We start from the raw sequence: 23,949 nt of genomic DNA on the forward strand, positions 1-23,949 counted from the left end.
GTTAAAATTCAACAGCAGAAAAAAACAAAGCCGGAAAAAAATCTGATGTAGACTAAAATATATGTAAAAAATGATTTAAAGAACGGTGGGGGCTATAGGAAGCAATTCCAAAGGGAAGGGGTGTTATTAGACACTATTATTAGCGTGTATTAGAGCCAAGGCTATGCATATTCACACCACAGTGACAATACGCGGCTGGCCAACCCTAGAAAGCTATTCTAGAGGGAGGGAGGGTTGCTATTAGAGATAAATATAAGCAATACTAAGAATTTTTTTCTGAGAGGTCCTAATGAAAATCACTCATTTCTTTTACTTAAGCGTTAGATTTCAGTCCCCCCCCCGCCACTAACAAGTTCATTTAACGCCTCCCACCTTAACTTTAATATGTAGAATATGCTAGTTCAAGCAATTCACACCATCACGGCAATATGTGACTATCCAATGTCCTCCCCCAGTGATTCATATTGTCATTCCTAAGAAAATTTTACCCAAAAATTTTAATGATAAAAGTATGATTTAAATCCAATAATTCATGTTTTTTTGCTAGCCATCCCTCCGTGATAAATCTTGTTAATTCACACCTCCATGCGACAGTATGACTGCCCCTGGCACCCCCTCATCCTTCCTAAGACATTTAACAGTAATTTTCACGACAAAAATATGATTTAAATCCAATAAATCATGTTTTTGCCACAGTATGACTGCCCTATGGGCATCCCCTCATCCTTCCTAAGAGATTTACCAGAAATCTTCAAGATAAAAATATGATTTAAGTTTAATGAATTATGTTTTTTGGCAAGCGATCCCTCAGTGATACATCATGTTAATCCATACGAGCTTAGCACACACTAGGATTGACCATATGGCATCTTCTAATCCTCCTCCCAGTTATCACTCCTAGGACATTTTCCACACCATTTTCGTCTTAAAATATCATTTATATCCAATAGTTTGTGTTTTCGCAAGTTAAACTTCTATAACACATCATCATCATCTCCGACACCGTGCCACACAATGATTGACCACCTGGGACCCTCTGACATCCCCTCACCATTCCTAAAATATTTTTCAGGAATTTCTCATAAAAATTGTATATTAAACGCAATGGATTACGTTTTCACAAGGAAACAATCCGTGATACACCGTATCAATTTCCATCATTGTTTGATACTATTAATGCCCCATCTAGTGCCCTTTAAAACCCTATCATCACTCCTACGACATTTTTCAGATATTTTCTTGTTAAAAATATAATTTAAATCTAATGTGCATGATGATTTTTAGTTTTGTGAAACTTGTAAATTGATTTTTTTTTCTCCTCGTGAAATTTATTTTGGTCGTGTAACTTATTGTTTGCTGAATTTGTTCATGGAACTTGCTGCGAACTGATTTTCTCGTGAAACCGGCTGCACGTTGATTCTTCTCTTTGATGAAACCTTTATATTCACTTTCTCCTCGTGAAATCGATTTTATTCATGAACTTGCTGCGTGGTGATTTTTATTCGTGAAACTTGTTGCATGTTTATTTTTCTGTTCGTGAAATTTCGTGAAATTTATTGCATGCTGATTTTTTTCGTAAAAGTTGTTTGCACGTTGATTTTTCACCTTGTGAAACTTGTAAATTTATTTTTGTACTTTGGAACTGCTTTCTTCATAAAATGTTTGCGTACTGATTTGTTTTTGTCGTAGAACTTGCTGGGTCCTTATATTTGTTCATGAAACTTGTTACATGCTGATTTTTCTCTTCGTGAAAACTGTATATTGCTTTTTCTCATTACAAAACTGATTTTTTTCATGGAACTTACCGCGTGCCGATTTGTTTTGTTCGTGAAACTTGTTGCACGTTGATTTTTCACTTTCTGAACTTCAGCATTGATTTTTTATCCTAATGAAACTGTGATTTTCTTCATGAAATTATGCGTTTTAATTTTTTTGTTCTTGGAACTTGCAATGCTGTTCCATCCTGCATCCAATGCATCCTGATTTTTGTTCGTAAAACTTGTTGGATGTTGACTTTCCTTTTAAGAAAATATGTACATTCATTTTTCTCCTCGTGAAACTTTTTTTTCATAGAACTTTCTGCTTGGTGATTTTTGTTCCTAAAACTTGTTGGATGTTGATTTTTCTCTTTATAAAATCAGTACATTTATTTTTCTCCTCGCAAAACTGATTTTGTTTTTCATGGAACTTGCTGCTTGGTGATTTTCGTTCCTAAAACTTGTTGCATGTTGATTTGTCTCTTAGTAAAACTTATAAATTTATTTTCTCCTCGTAAAACAGGTTTTGTTCATGGAACTTCTTGCCTGTTGAGTTATTGTTCATGGAACTTGCTGCGTGTTGATTCTTGTTCGTGAAACTTGTTGCATGTTGATTTGTTCTCTTCGTGAAATTTTTACATTGATTTTCTCTCGTCGTGAAATTCATTTCGTTTATAGACCTTCTTGCGCGTACCACGATTAATCCACAGGTGATGGAACTAACACCTAACCTACACATAGTAGGTTAGGTTATCAGCATGTAACAAGTTCTTGTATACATCTTGTGAGTATTCTACCTGATTTGCTATTGCTTTTACTGACATCTATTGTGGCCCCGCCCACGAATTTTGATGAAAATTGGTCATTTCACCGGAGGATGCCAGGTGAAAGACTTGTCTTGAATCCCATGTTGAATTTCATTTCACGGGCTAGAAATGCAGGTTGTTCAGCTGATAATATTGTAAAAATTGCTTGCGATTTTTTCAAAGGAGATATGTTAATTGAAGCAAAGAAGATTTTGTGGGCTGACGCCTCTATTACTAGGGTAACTGAGCGCCTCAAAGTGACTGATAATGTAAGTGATATGGTTCGAGCCTTTGATCTTTGTGATGAGAAAAAGATCAGCCTACCTCAGTATCTGATTTTCGAGCCAGATCAGGTCCCATGTGTGCCAGGGGAGACAACAGCTACGTTAACTCGAAAGGTTAATGAACTCTACATGGAATTTAAAAGCTTCGCTGAGCACCACAAAGCAAGGTCAGTCGTGCAAACTATTCCTGATATGAAACCTCCCCCACCCGCAAAACCGTCCTATTCAGTTATTGTGAAAAATCCACCAAAAAACTTGAATAATCCTGACGCTCGAAAAGATTTCCTGGATAAAGCTTGTGGGGGTGTCAGTTCAAGCATAGTTGTTTTGAGGCCTAGGAGAGATGCATGGCAAGTAGTTCTGTCGGAAAAGGGTGCCGCCAATACTTTGGCAGATGCATTAAGCAAAGCAGACCAATCCATTAATGCTAAAGTGAAGAGTCCTGCCTTTTTCGGTATAGTACGCCGAGTGCCTGACGGAACATCTAAAAGTGACCTATGCGATCTCGCTAATAACTGTATAGAAGTTGTTCAGTTAGGAAGTACGAGGTCTTTTCGATTAAAGTTTGAGTCACGTGACCACCTAAACTATGCCACTGAGAATCCCCTTGTTATTGGTTACGAGCGTCTACCTATAACTGAGTTAAAGTTTTTGCCTACCCAGTGCTACAAATGCCAGTGCTACGGCCATACTGCAAATAACTGTAAAGCTTCCCCGAGATGCTCGAAATGCGCTGGTGACCACCAGAACTCCAAAGAAAACCCGTGTCAACTTGTCATGAAATGTGCTCTCTGTGGCTCCTCCGACCACCCCTGTTATTCGTATAAATGTCCAGAAGCACAGAAACTACTGCTTAAGAAATGAACAGTCAAACAAACACAAGTACAAGTACTTTACAAGATTTTACGTTTCTTAATAATTTATCACTGTGCAATAATGTTGTTTTTAATTATTACGATGACCAAAGTAATCTGTCCACCAACACCTTAGCTAGCCCCGATAGCCCTTTAAACCAAATTAACTGTAAATATCTCGACACTTTTGATTTTGTGAAAAATGTGAAACCTAAGCTAATGGAAGAGACCAAACTTAATGTAATTTGCTTTAATATCAGAAGCATACGGGATAAGTGGGCTAATTTTAAAGATTTAATTTTAACAAATGGTTACTGCCCTTTCGACGTAATTGGAATAACGGAGACGTGGCTTTCATAAATTGATGATACTAATGAATTTTCCCTCACTGGCTTTCAAGCTATTCATATTGAAAGAAAATTAACCAAGTCCTCTGGTGGCATTTCTCTTTACATCCGATCAAGTCTAAAATTCACCAGACTATTAGAATGTGAATTCTTGTTCTCGCAACCTATAAATAATAGATACATTTATTCAATAATCGTCGACATAAGTGTAGACGAGAATTCTTTTATTTTTTCGTTATTTTATAAACCACCCTCATTTCCGACACCTTTCTTTTGTAATCAGTTTGATGATTTTTCCAGTTTTATTAATTTACCACAAAAGAAGGCAATAGTTTTTGGGAACTTCAATTGTAATTTATTAAATGTTAGCAATAACAATGATAGTGATACCTTCTTTGAAACATTTACCTCAAGTGGTCTTCTTCCCACAATCCTTTTCAAACAGTTCGTGGTAACGAACTGTAGTAAGGAGCGATCCGGCTCAATAGTAACCAAAACTCTAAAAAATTGAATCTTAGCCATCAAAAGTTACGAGCCTGAAAAAATTTGCCTTATTTAGGAAAATAGGGCGAACCACCCCCTCAAAGTCCTAGGATCTTAACGAAAATGACACCATCAGATTCAGCGTATCAGAGAACCCTACTGTAGAAGTTTCAAGCTCCTATCTACAAAAATGTGGAATTTTGCATTTTTTGCGAGAAGACAAATCACGGGTGCGTGTTTATTTGTTTGTTTGTTTTTTTTCCCAGGGGTCATCGTATCGACCAAGTGGTCCTAGAATGTCGCAAGAGGGCTCATTCTAATGGAAATGAAAAGTTCTAGTGCCCTTTTTAAGTGACCAAAAAAATTGGAGGGCATCTAGGCCCCCTCCCACGCTCATTTTTTCCCAAAGTCAACGGATCAAAATTTTGAGATAGCCATTTTGTTTAGCATAGTCGAAAATCATAATAACTATGTTTTTGGGGATGACTTACTCCCCCACAGTCCCTGGGGGAGGGGTTGCAAGTTACAAACTTCAACCAGTGTTTACATATAATAATGGTTATTGGGAAGTGTACAGACGTTTTCAGGGGGATTTTTTGGGTTTTGGGGGTAGGGTTGAGGGAGGAGGCTATGTGGGAGGATCTTTCCTTGGAGAAATATGCCATGGGGGAAAAAATTCAATGAAAAGGGCGCAGGACGAATCTGGTCACGTTAGAAAAAAAAACGTCAAATTAAGAGCTTAATATACAATGCTGGGTGTTCGGAGCCTCTCTATTATGGAGTATAATTTGAAAACAACACAACTATACGAGCGATAAAACATATATACCACAACCATAACTCAACTAACGAAAGAACTGCTAAGAGATAACACAACTATAAGGCAAAAACAGGTGAAAACTAACGGGAAAATAAACGAATTAAGAGGTGGAAGGGGCCCAGAGAAAAAATATAATCCTTTTTCAATTTTGAGCCTAACTTCCGAAAAGGAGTAAAAATGTCAGAAGCCCCGAAATACCGAATTATTTTCTTTTCAAACAGTTCATGGTAAGGGGCGACCCGGCTCAATAGTAAACGAAACTCTAAAAAACGGAATTTTGATGCTAAAAGATACATCAAAAGAATCGAATTTTTACGCTGATTCTAAATATATAAGTTTCAATTAATTTTGTCTTTGTCATCAAAAGTTACGAGCCTGAGAAAATTTGCCCTATTTTGGAAAAAAGGGGGAAACATCACCTAAAAGTCATAGAATCTTAACGAAAATCACACTATCGCATTCGGTATATCAGAGAACTCTATAGCAAAAATTTCAAGCTCCTATCTAAAAAATGTGGAATTTTGTATTTTTTGCCAGAAGACAAATCACGGGTGCGTGTTTATTTGTTTGTTTTTTTTTTGTTTTTTTCCCAGGGGTCATATTATCGACCAAGTTGTTCCTAGAATGTCGCGAGAGGGCTCATTCTAACGGAAATGAAAAGTTCTAGTGCCCTTTTTAAGTGACCAAAAAAATTGGAGGGCAAATAGGCCCCCTCCCATGCTCATTTTTTTCCAAAAGTCAACAGATTAAAATTTTAAGATAGCCATTTTGTTCAGCATAGTCGAAAACCATAAAACTATGTCTTTGGGAATGACTTACTCCCCCACAATCCCTGAGGGAGGGGCTGCAAGTTACAAACTTTGACCAGTGTTTACATATAGTAATGGTTATTGGAAAGTGTACAGATGTTTTCATGGGGATTTTTTGGTTTGGAGGGTGGGGTTGATGGGAGAGGGCTTTGTGGGAGGATCTTTCCTTTGAGGAATATGTCATGGGGGAAGAAAAATTCAATGAAAAGGGCGCAGGATTTTCTAGCATTACTATAAAAAAAAAACAATGAAAAAATAAACATGAAAACGTTTTTTCAAATGAAAGTAAGGAATAGCATTGAAATTTAAAACGAAAAGAGATTATTACGCATATGAGGGGTTCTAAAAATACTTTAGTATAAAGAGCGAGGTATTTAGGAGGAGATAAATACCTCGCTCTTTATGCTTTAAATCTATCCCTTGCATACTCCGCTTACCATAAAAATCTTCCTCCCCACTTATTATCTTATTTTAATAGTAATAATTCTGAAGGCCACTGTCTCCGTTCATCCAACCGTTCCTTCATTGTCCCCAGGTGTATCTCTAGTTCCGCCCAGCGATCCCCAATTTATAAATCTATAATTCAATGGAATTTAATACCCTCCAGTGTCGAGCTATCCACAAGTTTTTGGACGCTATATAACAATGTACTAAAATCTTGATATTATATTTCTCTAAATGTTTGTTCAATTTGCTTTAATTACCCTTGCTTTCTCTTTTCTTTTTTTTCTCTCTCTTTTTCATTTACAATTTTTTGTTGTTTTGGCCCTTAACAAGTTCGCTTCTAGGATCTTTATTATTATTGTTGTTATGTGTTTTCTTTTCTTTTTGAATAAATTGAATTGAATTGAATTGAAAAAGTTTCACGAACAAAAATCAACACGCAGCAAGGTCCACGAACGATAATCAGTGCATAACAAGTTTAAAATTTACAAGGTAAAATATAAATGTACAACTATTACGAAAAGAAATAATCGATATGCAACAAATTTCACGAAACAAAAAATCAGTGAGCAATAAGTTTCACGAACAAAAAAAATCAGCATGTAACAAGTCCTATGAACAAAACGAAAAATGAACAAAAAATCAGGACAATATAAGTTCCATGAACAAAATCAGTTTCACGAGGAGAAAAATCAATATGCAACAAATTTCATGAAGTAAAATCAACATGTAACAAGTTTCACGAATAAAAATCGGCACACAACAAGTTTCAAGAGCAAAAAACAGCACACAACAGGTTGTGTGAACAAAATCAGCACACAGTAAGTTTCATGAACAAAATCAGTTACACAAAAAGAAAAATCAATGTGCAAATTTTGCGAAATGAAAAATCAAGATCCAACGAGGTTCATGAACAGAAATCAGCACGCAAGTAGTTCAAATAAAAACAATGGTCATCTTTTAGTTTACAAACTTAGTTTTGAGGAGAAAAGGTTTGAAAAAAAATCCTTAGGTTTGATAATACGCACTAGAACGGTGTCATCGGGGAGCGGTACATTATTTCACGCTGACATTAAATGATAGGAGTCATCAGAAGGAACGCTAAAGAGGATTTTTTCAATAAGTTTAAGCCATCGATTCCTGTGTAAACGAATATTTTTACAGGAAAATGCCCAAAAAATGTCACACGTGTGATAGTGTTTACTGGAGGGTATGGTTTGTCAGCCATTAAGTGTCACAGACTGGGAATTGTCATGAAACTTAGCAATCTAGCAATAAAATGGTTAGTTTCCGCTTTTCAAATAAAAACAATGATCTTTTTTAGCTTATAAGTTTGTTTTTAAAGAAAAACTGTTGAATAAACCCTTTGGTGTGATAGCGTGCACCAGTGGGGTGAAATCGAGAGTGGTATGTTGTGCTACGCTGGTCTCAAATGCTAGGACTCATTAGAAGAAACGCCAAAGGGGATTTGTTCATTAAGATGAAACGATTTTATTTTTGTTTAAACGAATGTTTTTGCAGAAAAATACCCGAAATTTTTTTGTACGCGTGATAATCTGCACCAGATGGTGTCGTGTACCATTTACAATTTGAAACAGTGGCGTGAATTGCCACAGAGAAACAAGTTTGGGGTGGAGTGCTAGAACACGAGCCATTGGATTTAATGCGTGATTTTTAAAAAGAAAATATATTTGAAAATGTTTTGGCCATGATGAGTGGTGCTAGAAGGTGCCAGAAAGGCTATTCATAGTGTGACATAGTGGTGTGAATTAAGATACTGTATCGCGGAGAGGTGACTTGCGAAAACCTGAACCAATGGATTTATATAATATTTTTAATAATATAATTATTCGAAAATGTCATAAGAATGACGAGGAGGTGTAAAAGGGCACTAGAGAGGCAGTAATGGCGTGGCAATGCGTGAGAATTGACATGGTGTATCATGGAGGGTTTGATTTCAAAAACATTAACATTTGGATTTAATGTATGATTTTTAAGGACAAAATACCCAGAAAATGTATTAGGGATGATAAGGAGGGTACCAGAGGGTGCAAGATGGTCAATCGTAATGGGACGAGGTGGCGGAATTGAGATGGTGTATCACGGAGGGTTGGCTTGCAAAAACATGAACATTTGGATTCAAATCATATTTTTAAGAAGAAAATATATGGAAAATGAATTAGGATTGATGACTATGGGCTAGAAGGCGCCAGATGGTCGATCGTAGTGTACCATAGTCATGTGGATTAACATGGCGTATCACGGAGGTATGGCTTACAAAAAAATGAGTCATTGGATTTAAATCATATTTTTATCATGATAGCCACATAATGCCGTGCTGGCATTAATTCTTGGATTAACATGTTCTATATTTTAAAGTTAGAGGGGTAGTTGTTAAATGAATTTATCGGTGGTGGGGAGGGACTGAAATCTAACACTTAGTTAAAAGATTTGAGGGATTTCTATTAGGACCTCTCGAATTGCTTTTTTAATATTGCTTTAATTTAACTCCCCCCCCCTCTGGAATGTCTTGCTAGGGTGAGCTAGCCAAATAGTGTCAAAGTGGTCTGCATTTGCATATGCATATGCAATAGGACTTTGCAAACACGGAATTTTCATTAAAAGTTCTCTGAAATAGCTCTTAATATGGATTAAATTTATCTCTAATTACAATCAATCTCCCTCTGGAATTACTTGCTAAAAACCCCTTCCCGCCCGTTCTTTAATTCACTGTTCTTTTTGCATATGTTTTAGCCTATATCAGGTTTTTCACGTTTTGTTTTTTCCATTGTTGAGCTTTAAGTGCTTTTTCTGAGTTTTAATAGTGCTTTGTAAACAATTTTATGTAGTAAATAGGAAAAGGTAAAACTTTTGAGCAAATATAAAGGTGCGGCATGTTCTAACCATAATAGTTTTCTCGCTTTTATTTCGTTTCTGATAGCAATATTATCTGATGAACAATCTCTAAAACCCTTAATGAACAGTCAGTTGCACTTCAAATGTAAACAGTGTCTAGTAGTCGATTATACCCCTCTGCTCCTCAGTTGAAAACATAGGAGAAAATGCAAAACATTTAATCATTCTAGTAAGCGCAAACAGGGGATTCTCTTTGCGTGCAATAGGTTATTTCTTAGAATCTATTTCCTGAAAAGTAATATTAGAAATGTATTGCTAGTCCAGCTGTATAGGGCGCGGTTCCAATGGATTGAAATGGATCTGTAAATTTCTAACGGGACAAAAACTATTAGAATATAAAGGTCCCCTGAGAAAAACGCCTTGAAAGGAAAATAAACACCTTAAAAAAGAAAACGAAATCTCTTAAAGTATTATGTAAATCCCTACGTGTGCACTGCCATTACGTGACATCTCATGTGTGTGCCCACCATTACTAAACACACACCAGTAAGACTGCGTCACACAAACACACAAAAATTCATACAAACACACAGTCAGATACACAAATATACAAAATACAGACACAGAGATAACTACAAAGCTGCTCAGGCAAACAAGTGCAGAGAGAGAACAGAGAGAGGGAAAAACATACAAATACACATAGTCAGACATGCAAACATACAAAGACAGACACAGAGACAAACAAAAACCCACTCAGACACACAAGCACAGAGAGAGAGAAACAAAAAAGCATACTAACACATAAAGTCAGACACACAAACAAAGACAGGCGCAGAGACGAAAGGCGCAGACAGGCGCAGAGAGACAGAGAGAGAGAAAGAGACACAGAGAGAGAGAGAAGGAGATAGAGGTAAAGAGAGAGTCACAACATCCGTGTACACCGTCATTAAGTAACATCACTCGTGCCCGCCGTCATTATGCAGCACGAACGTGTGCTCCCATCATTATGTAACACCCAGGTGTAAGATTGCGTCACATTCCTTTTGTGCATCTCCATTACGAAACTCCCCGAGGATGCGCTGCCATTACGTGACATCTCACATGTGCGCCGTCATAACATAGCACCCACGTATGCACCGCCATTACATAGCACCAGCCTGTGCACTGTCATTACGTAATACCCATGTGCGTGCCCTCCTCAGTTACAAGCGGGGATTTTCCACATTGGCCCCATGAAGTCTAGCATGTCACACGAGATTGCATCATTCTTAATATAAGTGGACAATCCCAATTACGTGAAAACTAAACAAATCATGACCAAAAACAGGTTGAAGAAGAAATATCTTAAAAAACTTCTTGAAATATCTTGAAATGTGTTGAAAAATGTCTTGAAGAAAAATGCCTTCAAAAACGTCTTGAAAAATGTCTTGAATAAAAATGTCTTAAAAAACATCTTGATATTTCTTGAAAAGTCTTAAAAGCTGTCTTGGAATGTCTGAAAACACCTTGAAAATTTTTTTGAAGAAAATGCCCCCTCACGTGACTAGTGGATTTTAACACGTCCTATTACGTAACAACAAAAAGTAAACAAACCCTATTATGTAACATTCAAAGAAATTCTAAATGTTCTATATTATGAACCTTGCAAAAGTAAACACTCCCTATAGAGTAACAGACATCTTTTAGAAAACATTTCCTATGATGTAACCGACAGGTGTACTATATACGAGTGCTTTTGTTTCAGACCCAAGTAGGCGCAATAGCGTCTTGAGGGGCTAATAGCTTTAATAGTTTACCCCCTATCTGTGTGATCAAAGGCCTTATGGGGGTACTACTGGTGTTGCCCACAAGTAAAGGCTAATGCGTTTCGCCGAAAACTAGTTACCAATTATTCTAATTCAAATCGAAAAAAATTATTGTCAAAAATATTATAATAATTACAGGGAGTCACACTGCTATTTCCTTCGACAAGGCTATTTCATTGACCACCATTTATGATCTCCATTTTAATATTTCCCTTCTTTTTTTACTTTTTCCTTTTTTCCACTTTGGACTGTAATGTCGGCTGCACTGGCATTGTCATGTGCAGCATGAGTAGTGGAACAAACAAGACACATGAATTAATGATTTACCACTAAACTGGAGGCATATTCCGTAGTAAACCGAATCAATATTTCATATGTTCCATTCCTTTATGACCAGCTACCTTTTTTATATTCTAATTTTTACTACTTTTGGTCATGTGTAAGTAAAAACAAGCTTGAAATTACGAAATGAAAAAGTTTGAGTTACAAACACTGTGTAACTTTGAATCGGTTAAAAGCGCATCACTCACGAATTAATCGATGAACTAGATTTTGTACATCCCTGTCAATAGTAAACATTGTATCTTCTAACTAACCTTTTACCTAAATTAACGAGCAAAAAAGAAGAGTCAAACTCCATTTACCTGCAACTTTTTCCTTGACAAAAATTTGATTCACTAATATGCTTCTGTGTGCTCTATGTGCAAAGTAACGCTGCTCTACTTCATGCTTCTCTAACACAATGTTCACTATATAAACTCCTGAGAAAGAAAAAAGAACCATTACAAAAATTAAAAAAAGACAAAACAGAAGAACTTTTGCGATTTATTGAGATTAAAGCATTTTCTGCTGTAAAATTAAATTTCCATTTTGTGGGATTTCCACAAAAGGGAACTTCTTTTTACAAATCTTATTTGCTTTATTGGTACTGAAGATGGCTTAAATGTAAAAAAGGCAATACATTAAATAAGAGCACTGAACTTACTGACGTAATTTATAAAGATTAAGTAGCGAATAGCTTATAAGAAAAGAGAAAATATATTGAAATGAGAGGAAACATACGGAAGAAAAATGTCTAAAAAGCGAAATAAATTGTGGAAAAAACGGATCAAGTTTTTTCAGAGATAGACAGAACTTGGCAGAGATTTGCAGAGGACAATTGAATGAATAATGGTGACCTTAAGGTAGCAATAGATAGTAGATAGGATGCCAATATTAAATAAAGGTATAGTAAATCAAAGATAAACAGTAGATAGAACATGATATGAAATGCATTGTTGTAGATGAACAACGGTATTGAGTAGTAGAACTGTAGAAATATTGAAACAAATATATAGTCCGGGATTAATCTAAATGAATTAGAATACATCAGTGGTTGGCGGTAGAGGGTTATGAAGAGCCGAGACTAATCAAGGAAACAGTCTATAGTAAAATTTAGAAATGAGAATATAAGCATAGACAAGAATAAAGATTGGAAGGCAAGCCGAATCCATGTAAAACGAGCCAGATTAAAATCTGATCCTTGGGACGTCATTTCATATTCAGGCAATGTTCAGGTTATACTCTTAAAGTGGGTGACAAGACCCCCCTCTCGTAGCTCAATGGGAGTAAAGGTTCAACACGGCCCGTGGTCACATCGTTTGCAAAACCGTATATACCATTAACGCCATTTGCATATACCCTAAAACCCATTACTTATACCTGACAGGACACGATTAACATATATTCAGCTTTTACTGACTAAGAGGAAAAACCAGTTATATAATATACCTACCAGGACAGGATTAACATAAATTCAACCTTTTCTGAATAAGATGAATGACCAGTTATGTAAACCAGTGTTGTATCATATATTTGCATCGTTAAATTTTACCATAATGTCGCAGTAATCTTATACTACAATGTATATAATATTCTGCATTCACAGGACAATTCTATGAATAAAGTTATAAGAGGGAATGGAATGAAACCGGTTGATGTTTTTATAGAAATCATACATTAATTGATTATAAACCGGGATTTTAAATATTAGTACAAAAGTCACTGAGAATAGAATTCTAATAACATTGAAATACAAAAATAAAAAACTACGAAAAAAAAAGAAAAAAAAACTATGGTTAAAAAATTTTGCTAAAAATTTTGTTTTTCTAAAACGAAAAATCACGAGTGACGTATGTATACCATTTTCATTTTGTATATTTAAAATATCAAAGGGAATTTCTTTTGCTATTGGCTTGAAAAACAATTTTGTGACATTATATTTGAACATGCACTTTAGTTATTAACTGAGGAATATGAAGAAGTTAACTGTTATCACCAGAAAGTGAGTTATAAAATATTTAAATATGAAAAAAGCTTGTGGAGTACTAAAATACGCTATATGAAGTTTTAATTTTTTATGATGATATTCTACATGCATTATTTCAATGTAAATATGTCATTGCAATACTTTGTTATGTTTTCAATATTTTAAGCGGCCGTCCCCGTGGTACTCCATGGTCGGTCATCGACAGTGGTTGGTTAATTTTATGTTTTAGATCAATATTAATTGTGCATAGGAAGGATAAACATTTACATCATATTTCAAAAAAGTGAAGACGAAACATTACAAGAAAGCGCGTACAAATTATAAAGTTATAGTTATAGACAAATATACGACCTACGAAACAAGTACTAGTGTTGACGCTATTACAAACGTATGCGTGCATTTTCATTACAGTGAGAGATTATATTTTTTGGGAATATCGAGAAAATCCAATATTGCTGATGGTGGATATGCGAGTGTGACATTTCCAAAGATGATAGCACTCAAAGAGAATGCGAACAGATCACTAATAGTTGATGATGAGGGGAAACTTCTTGCGTATTCTGGTAACATGTTGCCCGTTTATGAATTTTATCGTTATCTTTCTGGTATTAACATCCAAATGAAAGCAAAGGGACAAAAAAATGCCTACTCCTGCACCAATATCATAAACCATATCCTGTCTACATGTCGAAACTGCTATCTACGTACAAATAATGGAATTATAGATAATGAAATCGAATCTAAAACAAAAAGAAAACTGGAAGACTACATATCAAAGGAGCATAACGATGTATTGATGAAAAACAAAGCACCGGCGAGCATTATTAGTATTATCGAGAGTTTACCAACAGATACAATCAATTAGCCCAATAATATCAATGATGAAATATGTGATGAGGTTGTAGCTGAATCTTCGTTAGATCTTATGTATGACCCCAAAACGGAATAATTGCCACGTCAAGAGAAAACATAATGAAGTACTTCATGGAATGGATTCAAAGTATTCTTTTTTTATGATGGTATTGTACATGCCATTATTTTAATAGAAATATTTTATGCATTTTTTCTATATGTTCTCATTATTTTTAGGGTGAGCTAGCAAGTAGAACATTTAGAATGTTTATTAAAAAGTTGGAGATGTCGCAAAAGGAATTTTCCGAGGCATAGGTACTACTAGTGGGCTCAGAGGAGATATATTAGAATCTAAGATATGTTAATAGGGGGTTTACCAAAGTCTGAGAGAAATAAGCTGGATTTTTTTCAAAAATTCGCACAGACAAGCAAACAGACGGCCAGAACAAAAGGTAAAGGGGGAGGGATAGAGAGAGACAGAAACGCACACACAAACAAAGGCATACAAAGACTGACACACACACAAGCAAACAGACTGTTAACCGCACAGGCAAATAGAGAGAGAGAGAGAGAGAGAGAGGAGAAAGAGAGAGAGAGAGAGAGAGAGAGAAAGAGAGAGAGACATACCACGCACATAGACACAGGAACAAGCAAAGAGATGGTCAGACATACAGGCACAGAAAGAGAGAGACAGAAACATACAAGCGCACAAATACAGACACAGAGAAAAGTAACGATCCCTCCGACAAATAGGCAGAGAGAGAGACAAAAACACGTAGAGACACCCAGAATCAGACACATATACACACAAAGACAGACACAGACACAAAAGAAACAGCCGTTCAGACATATACAAACACACAAAGTCAGATACAAAACTAATACAAAAACACAGAGCCAGGCCCACAAACACACAGAAATATACACAAAGACAAGCAAACAGCCACTCAAACACATTGGCACAGAGATAGAGAGAGAGAGAGAGAGAGAGAGAAACAAATACAAACACATAGAGTCAGACAGATAATGAAACAAAGACAGACACAGAGACAAGCAAACATCCACTTAGACATATTTGAAGAGAGAGAGAGAGAGAGAGAGAGAATAAGTACAAACACACACAGTCAGACACAGAAACACAAAAAGACAGACATAGAGACTAGCAAACAACCGCTCAGAAACACAAATACAGAAAGAGAGAGACAAAACATATACAAACAAACAGTAAGATATATAAACATTCAAAGATGTACACAGAGACAAGCAAGCAGTGGCTCAGACACAAATGCATATAGAGAGACAAAACACATACAGACACGCAGAGTCAAACACACACAGACAGACACAGAAACAAGGAAATAGCCGCTCAGATACGCAAGCTCAGAGAAAGAGAGATATACAGGCAAAGAGAGAACCCGACAAGCAAGCAGCCGCTCAGACACACGTACACAGAAAGAGAGACAAAACACATATTAATACAAAGCGTCAGACCCACAAAGATCGACAAAAAGACAAGCAAAAAACTGCTCAGACACACAGGCACGGGGAGAGAAACAAACCCACATACAAAAGCACAGAGTCAGGCACATAAAGACGGACATAAAGACAAGCAAACAGCCAATCAGACATCGATCATAGACAGCGAGAGAGAGAAACACTTAGGAACACACTGAGTCAGACGCACAAACACACAAAAGCAGACAGAGAGACAACAAAACAACCGCTAAAACACACATACACAGACACACAGAGGGACAAGATAACATACAAACACATAGAGTCAGACACGCAAATTCACAAAGACAGAGTCAGAGACAAGCAAACAACTGCTCAGACACACAGGCAGAGACAGAGAAAGAGACGAAAATACATACAAACCCTCATAATCAGACGCACAACCACACAAAGACGGAGATAGAGACAAGAGAACAGCCACTCAGACACACTATCACATAGAGAGAGAGCGAGAAGAAATGCATACAACATATAGAGTCAGACACAAAAACACAAAAAGACAGACACAGAGATAAAAAACAGCCACTCAAACACACAGGCAAAGAGAAAAAATAAATAGAAACACACAGAGTCAGAAAAAAAAATAGACACCAAGACAAGCAAACAACCACTCAGACAAACATGCACACAGAGAGAGAGAGAGCGAAAGAGACAAAACACATACAAATGCAGAGAATCAGAGACACAAACAAACAAAAACAGACACAGAAACAACCAAGCTGCTGCTCAGACACAGAGGCACAGAGAGAGACAAAAATACATAAAAAATAGAGAGTCAGACACACAAAAACACAGACAGACACTGAGATAAGCAAAAAGCCACTCAGACACACAGGCACAGAGTTAGAGAAAGAGAGACAGTGTAGGCAAAGAGAAAAAGACAAAAATAAATACAAACACACATAGTTAGATACACACATACACAAAAAGGGACGCACAGATAAGCAAACAGCCGCTATGACACAAAGGGACAGAGAGACCAAAACATATAAAAAACAAACAGAGTCCGATACACAAACACACAAAGAAAGACAGAGAGACAAGCAAACAGCCACTCACAAGAACAGACACAGAAAGAGAGAGGCAAAAACACATGCAAACACACAGAATCAGACACACAAAGACAGATACAGAGACAAGCAAGTGCCGCTAAGACACGCAGGCACAGAGAAGGACAAAACACCTGAAACACACAGAATCAGACGCACAAAAACACAAAGGCAAACACAGAGACAACCTAACAGTCGCTCAAACAAATATGCACAACCAAAGAGGGGCAAAACAAATACAAACAAACAGAATTAGAAGCAAAAACACAAAAATTTAGACACCAAGACATGCAAACAACCGCTTAGAAACACAGGCACAAAGAGATACACGAGAGAGAGAGAGAGAGAGAGAGAGAGAGAGAGAGAGAGAGAGAGAGAGAGAAAGAGAGAGAGAGAAAGAGAGATAGAGAGAGAGAGAGAGAGAGAGAGAGAAAGGGACAAAACATGCACAAATAAACAACATACAATCAGAGACACACATACACAAAGACGGATACATAAATAAGCAAAAAAGCTGTTCAGATACATAGACACAGAGAGAGAGAGAGACAAAATACATACAAACACACAGAAACAGACGCACAAACACACAAAGACACTCATATAGACAAGCAAACAGCCACTCAGGCAAACTGGAACAGAGAGAGAGAGAGAGAGAGAGAAAGAGAGAGAGAGAAAGAGAGAGAGAGATTCTAACACATAAAAACACACAGAGTTAGAGACATAAACACAATAATACAGACATAGAGACAAGTAACCGCCACTCAAACACACATACATAGAGAAAGAGAGAAACCCATGCAAACGCACAGAGTTAGGTACACAAAACACAAATACGGATACAGAATCAAGTAAACTGCTACTCTGACCCAAAAGCATACAGAGAGAGAGAGAGAGAGAAAAAAGCACATACAAAAACTTAAAATCCAATACACAAAGAAAGACATAGAGACATGCAAACTGCCGCTCAGATACAAAGGCATACAGATAGAGAGAGGCAAAAACACAAACAAAAACAGAAAGTCAGCCACAAAATAACACAAAAACAGACAGAGAGACAAGTAAACAGCCACTCAGACACAGAGGCATAGACCGAGAGACAAAAATACATAAGAACACAGAGTCAGACACACAAACACACAAAGACAGATACAGAAACAGGCGAACCGCCACTCTGACAGACAGGCAAGGTGAGAGAGAGACAAAAACCACATAAAGAGACACAAAGTCAGACACACAAAGACACACACAGGGAATTGCAAACACCCACTCAGACGCAGAGGCAGAGAGAGAGAAAGATAGAAAGAGAGAGAGAGAGAGAAACGAACACATACAAATGCACAGAGTTGTACACAAAAACACATAAGGACAGATACAGGGAAACATCCACTCAGACACACAGGCACAGAGAGAGAGAGAGAGAGAGAGAGAGAGAGAGAGAGAGAGAGAGAGGAGAGAGAGAGAGAGAGAGAGAGAGAGAGAGAGAGAGAGAGGAGAGAGAGGAGAGAGAGAGAGAGAGAGAGAGAGAGAGAGAGAGAGAGAGAGAGAGAGAGAGAGAGAGAGAGAGATAGAGAGAGAGAGAGAGAAAAGAGAGAGAGAGAGAGAGTGAGAGATAAACACAAATCACACAAAAAAGAAACAGAGACAAAGAAACATTCGCTCAGACACAAGAAACACATACAAACACACAGAGCCAGGTCCACAAACACACAGAGACATACACAAAGACAAGAAAACAGCCGCTCAGACGCATAAACACAAAGAGAGAGAGACAGAAACACATACAAACAAAAGAAGAAAAACGAAAAATACAGACATGTAAATATCCCCTCAGGCACAGCGGCACAGAGTGAAAGAGACAAAAAAATTCATACAAACACAAAGTCAGATACACAAATATACAAAATACAGACACAGAGATAACTACAAAGCTGCTCAGGCAAACAAATGCAGAGAGAGAACAGAGAGAGGGAAAAACATACAAATACACATAGTCAGACATGCAAACATACAAAGACAGACACAGAGACAGACAAAAACCCACTCAGACACACAAGCACAGAGAGAGAGAAACAAAAAAGCATACTAACACATAAAGTCAGACACACAGACAAAGACAGACGCAGAGACGAAAGGCGCAGACAGGCGCAGAGAGACAGAGAGAGAGAGAAAGAGACACAGAGAGAGAGAGAGAGAAGGAGAGAGAGGTAAAGAGAGAGAGAGAAAGAGAGAGGAAAACACATACAAATACAGAGTCAGACAAAAAACACTCAAAAACACATGCACACAAACAAAACACTGCTCAGACAAACAGGCAGAGAGAGAAGGATAGAGACAAAAATACATACAAACACATAGAATCAGGGACACAAACATACAAAGACAGACACAGATAGAGGAAAACAACCGCTCAAACACAGAGGCACATAGAGAAAGGGGGAGAGAGAGAGAAAAAGAGAAGGAAAGATAGAGAGAGAGAGAGAAAAAAAGAGAGGAACAGTTACAAACACACAAAGTCAGACACACAAGCACCCAAAGATAGACAAATAGACAAGAAAACAGCAGCCCAGACACAGATACAGAGAGAGAGAGAAAGAGAGAGAGAGAGAGAGAGAGAGAGAGAGAGAGAGAGAGAGAGTGAGAGAGAGAGAGCGAGAGAGAGAGAAACAAGTCAGACACACAAAGACAGACACAGAGACAAGCAAACATCTACTTAGACACAAAGAGACAGAGAGAGAAAACACATAAAAACACATAGAGTAAGACACACAAATACAGACAAAGAGATATGCAAACAACCACACAGACGCACAGACACAGAACATAGAAACAAACAGTCAGACACGTAAACATAGAAAGACACATACAGGGACAAGGAAGCAGCTGCTCAAACACCCATACAAAGAGAAATAGATGAAACACATAAATATACAAAGAGTCAGACAAACTAAGACAGCCGCAGTGACAAGCAAACAACTGCTCAGACACACAGACACAGAGAGAGAGACAAAGAGATATACAAACACACAGAGTCAGATATAGATACAAACAAAGACGCACAAAGAGACAAGCGAACAGCCGCTCAGATATAGAGCAAGAGAGAGAGGACAGACAAAAACACATACAAACACACCGAATCAGACACATACAGACAGACAAAGAAACAAGCAAAAAGCAGTTCAGACACACAAGTTTGACAGAAAGAGAGGGACAAAATACATACAAACAGACAGTCTTACACATAAACACACAAAGACACACACAGAGAAAGCGAAAAAATGCTCAGACACACTGGCACAGAGAATAAGAGACAAAAATACATACAAACCCACAGAGTCAGACACATAAAGACAATGACAGAGATAAACAAGCAGCCACTCACACGTAGGCACAGAAAGAGAGAGAAAGAGAGAGAGAGAGGAAGAGAGAGAGAGAGAAAAAAAAACACAGTTACACGCACAAACACATAAAGGCAGACACAGAGACAAAACACATGCAAACACACAGAGTCAGACACACAAAGACAGACACAGAGACAAGCAAATAGCTGCTCAGACACAGAGAGAGACAAAAACACATTCAAACAGACAGAATCAGACACACGAATACATAAAGACAAACACAAAGACGTGCAAGCTGACACTTAGACACACAAGCACAGAGAGAGAGAGAGAGGGGAGGGGGGGACAAAGAACATATACGAGTACACAGAGTCAAAGATACACAAACACACAAAAACAACCACAGAGACGAAAAAAATGTCCACTCAGAAAATATCCACCATCAGTAATGTTGAATTTTTTCGATATTTCAAAGAAATTTAATCTCTCACTGTCATGACAATGCACACATAGGCTTCGAATCGTGCCACCACTAGGACTTGTTTCCTAATTCAAATAATTGTTTTTGTCAGCATTGAACGCAATGATAATTTTATCATTTCCATACACTTTCTTGGAATGTTTCACATTCACTCTTTTTATAAAATATGAAGTAAGTGTTTATCCTTACAGTGCACAATTAATGTTGATCTAAGACATAATAAACCAACTACTGTCGATGACTAACCATGGAGTACCACGGGGGCGGCCGCATAAAATATTAAAAAGATAACATTATCTTTAGAAAGATAGCAATGATATCTTTTTATTAAAATAACAGCATGTAGAGTATCATCAGAAAAAATAAACAAGAGTTAAGAGCTCATATGGCACTTGTGACGAGGTCGGAAGAGCCAAGAGCTCATATGGTTCAAGCTCTCACAAATTTTTAAGAATCAATCGATTGCTTTAAAAGGAAAATCAGAAGCTTAATGCCGGTCGGGATTTAAAATAAGAGATCTGGGTCGCGAGGTCCTTCTAAACATCAAAATTCATTAAGATCTGATCACCCACTCGTAAGTTAAAAACAACTAAATTTTTCTTATTTTTCCTCTCCCTTCAGCCCCTAGTCAATTTGTGCAGCTCCCTGAAACACTTACCAATTTTCATCGTCCTTGCACATCCAGAAGCACCAAACTCGCCAAACACCCAACAACTTCCCCAAAGAGAGCGGATCCAGTCCGGTTATGTCAATGACATATCTGAGACATTTATAAGCGTTTTTCAGAATTTTCGGTTTCACCTCCAACTCTCTCCAATGCCAACAGATCTGATCGAGATTTGAAATAAGAGCTCTGAGACATGAGTTCCTTCTAAATATCAAATTCCATTAAGATCCGATCCCCGTTCTTAAGTTAAAAATACCTCAATTTTTGTAATTTTTCCAAATTAACAACCCCCAGGTCCCCTAAAGAGATGGATCTGTTCCAATTGTGTCAATAACGTATCTATAACTTGTTCTTATTCTTCCCATCCAGTTTCATCTCAATTTCTCCACTCTAAGCGTTGTCCAAGATTTCCGGTTTCCCCCTCCAACTCCCCCCAATATCACTGGATCTGGTCGGGATTTAAAAAGGAGAGTTTTAAAGCACAAAACCCTTCTAAATATCAAATTTCATTAAGATCAGATCACCCATTCGTAAGTAATAAATACCTCATTTTTTTCTAATTTTTCCAAATTCCCCCCCCCCCCCCCCAACTCCAGCAAAGAAAGTAGATCCGATTAGATTATATTAGTCAAGTATCTTGGACTTGTGCTTATCCTTCCCACCAAATTTCATCCCAAACCCTTTACTCTAAGCGTCTTGCAAGATTTTTGCTAAGCGTTTTCCGGTCCCCCCCCCAAATGTCACCGGATCCGGTTGGGATCCCGATCCTTCCACTCTAAGTGTTTTTCAAGTTTTAGGTTTCCCACTCCCAGCTCCCTCCCCAATGTCACCAGATCTGGTCGGGTTTAAAATAAGAGCTATGAGACACGAAATCCTTCCGCACATCAAATTGCATTAAGATCCGATCACTCCTTCGTAAGTTAAAAACACCTCATTTTTTCTAATTTTTCAGAATTAACCCTCCCCCCAACTCCCCTAAAGACAGCGGATCTGAACCGGTTCTGTGAATCACGTATTTAGGACTTGTGCTTATTTTTCCCACCAAGTTTCATGCCGATCTCTCCACTCTAAGCGTTTTACAAGATTTTAGGTCCCCCCAACTCCCACCAATGTCACCGGATCCGGTCGGGATTTAAAATAAGTGCTTTTAGACATGACATCCTTCCAAATATTAAATTTCTTTAAGATCCGATCACTCCTTCGTAAGTTAAAAATACCTCATTTTTTCTAATTTTTCAGAATTAACCCTCCCCCCCCAAGGACCTTCCACAAAGAGAGAGGATCCATTACGGCTATGTCAATCCCGTATCTAGGACTTGTGCTTATTTTTACCACTAAGTTTCTTCCCGATCCCTCCACTCTAAGCGTTTTCCAAGATTTTAGGCTCCCCCCCCCAACTCCCCCAATGTCAGCGGATCAGGTTTAGATTTCAAATAAGACCTCTGAGACACGATATCCTTCCAAACATCAAATTTCATTAAGATCTGATCACCCGTTCGTAAGTTAAAAATACCTCATTTTTTCTAATGTTTCCGATCTAACCTTCCCCCCGCTCCCCCCCCCCCAGATGGTAGAATCGGGGAAACCACAATATGTAATTTAATCTTGTCTGGTTCCTGATACAACTGCCAAAAATCATCGTCCTAACTTTCCTGGAAGTGCCTAAAGTAGCAAAACCAGGACAGACAGACAGACAGACAGACCGACAGAATTTGTGATCGCTATATGTCACTTGGTAGATACCAAATGCCACAAAAATTCATATGACATAATGTAACACTCTACAAGTTTTTATCATATTCGAAAATTTTATAATTCACTTTCTGGTTGCCAATTTCTTGATGTTTCTCAGTTAATAACTATAGTGCACATTCAAATATAATATCAGAAAATGATTTTTTTCAAGTCAATAGCAAACGAAATTCACTTGTGATATTTTTGAAATACAAAATTAAAATGGTATACATGTGTGACTCGTGATTTTTTGCTTTAGGAAAACAATATTTGTAGTGACATTTTTTTAACTTGTTTTTTTTGTTTTTTTTTATTTTTTTGGAACTTAGCTTTTATGGCACTTGGCATCTACCAAGTGACATATAGCGATCGCAAATCCTGTCAGTCGGTCTGTCGGTATCTCTGTCGGTCTCTCTGTCTGTCTGTCCCGGTTTTGCTACTTTAGGCACTTTCAGATAAGCTAGAACGATGAAATTTGGCAGGCGTATCAGGAACCAGACTAGATTAAATCAGAGATTGTCGTTTCCACGATTAAACCATCTGGGGGGGGGGAGAATAGGGGACGGTTAAATCGGAAAAATTAGAAGATAATTAGAAGAAAATTAGAAGGATATTGTGTCTCAGAGCTCTTATTTTATATCCCGACCGGTTAAATCGGAAAAATTAGAAAAAAGGAGGTATTTTTAACTTACGAACGGGTGATCGGATCCTAGGGAAATTTGATGTTTGGAAGGATA

At 37.5% G+C, this 23,949-nt stretch overlaps 1 protein-coding gene across 1 annotated transcript in view; it reads right to left on the bottom strand.

Annotated features, from left to right (window-relative positions):
* LOC136037113 (protein-glucosylgalactosylhydroxylysine glucosidase-like) overlaps positions 1 to 23,949 on the bottom strand; it is a 122,063-nt gene that overhangs the window by 86,254 nt on the left and 11,860 nt on the right. The window contains exon 3 of the mRNA XM_065719584.1: positions 11,910 to 12,026. Within this exon, the coding sequence (XP_065575656.1) occupies positions 11,910 to 12,026 (117 nt within the window). The remainder of the gene's footprint in view (positions 1 to 11,909; positions 12,027 to 23,949) is intronic.

This window comes from Artemia franciscana, chromosome 16 (genome assembly GCF_032884065.1).
Source record: "Artemia franciscana chromosome 16, ASM3288406v1, whole genome shotgun sequence".
NCBI lineage: Eukaryota > Metazoa > Arthropoda > Branchiopoda > Anostraca > Artemiidae > Artemia > Artemia franciscana.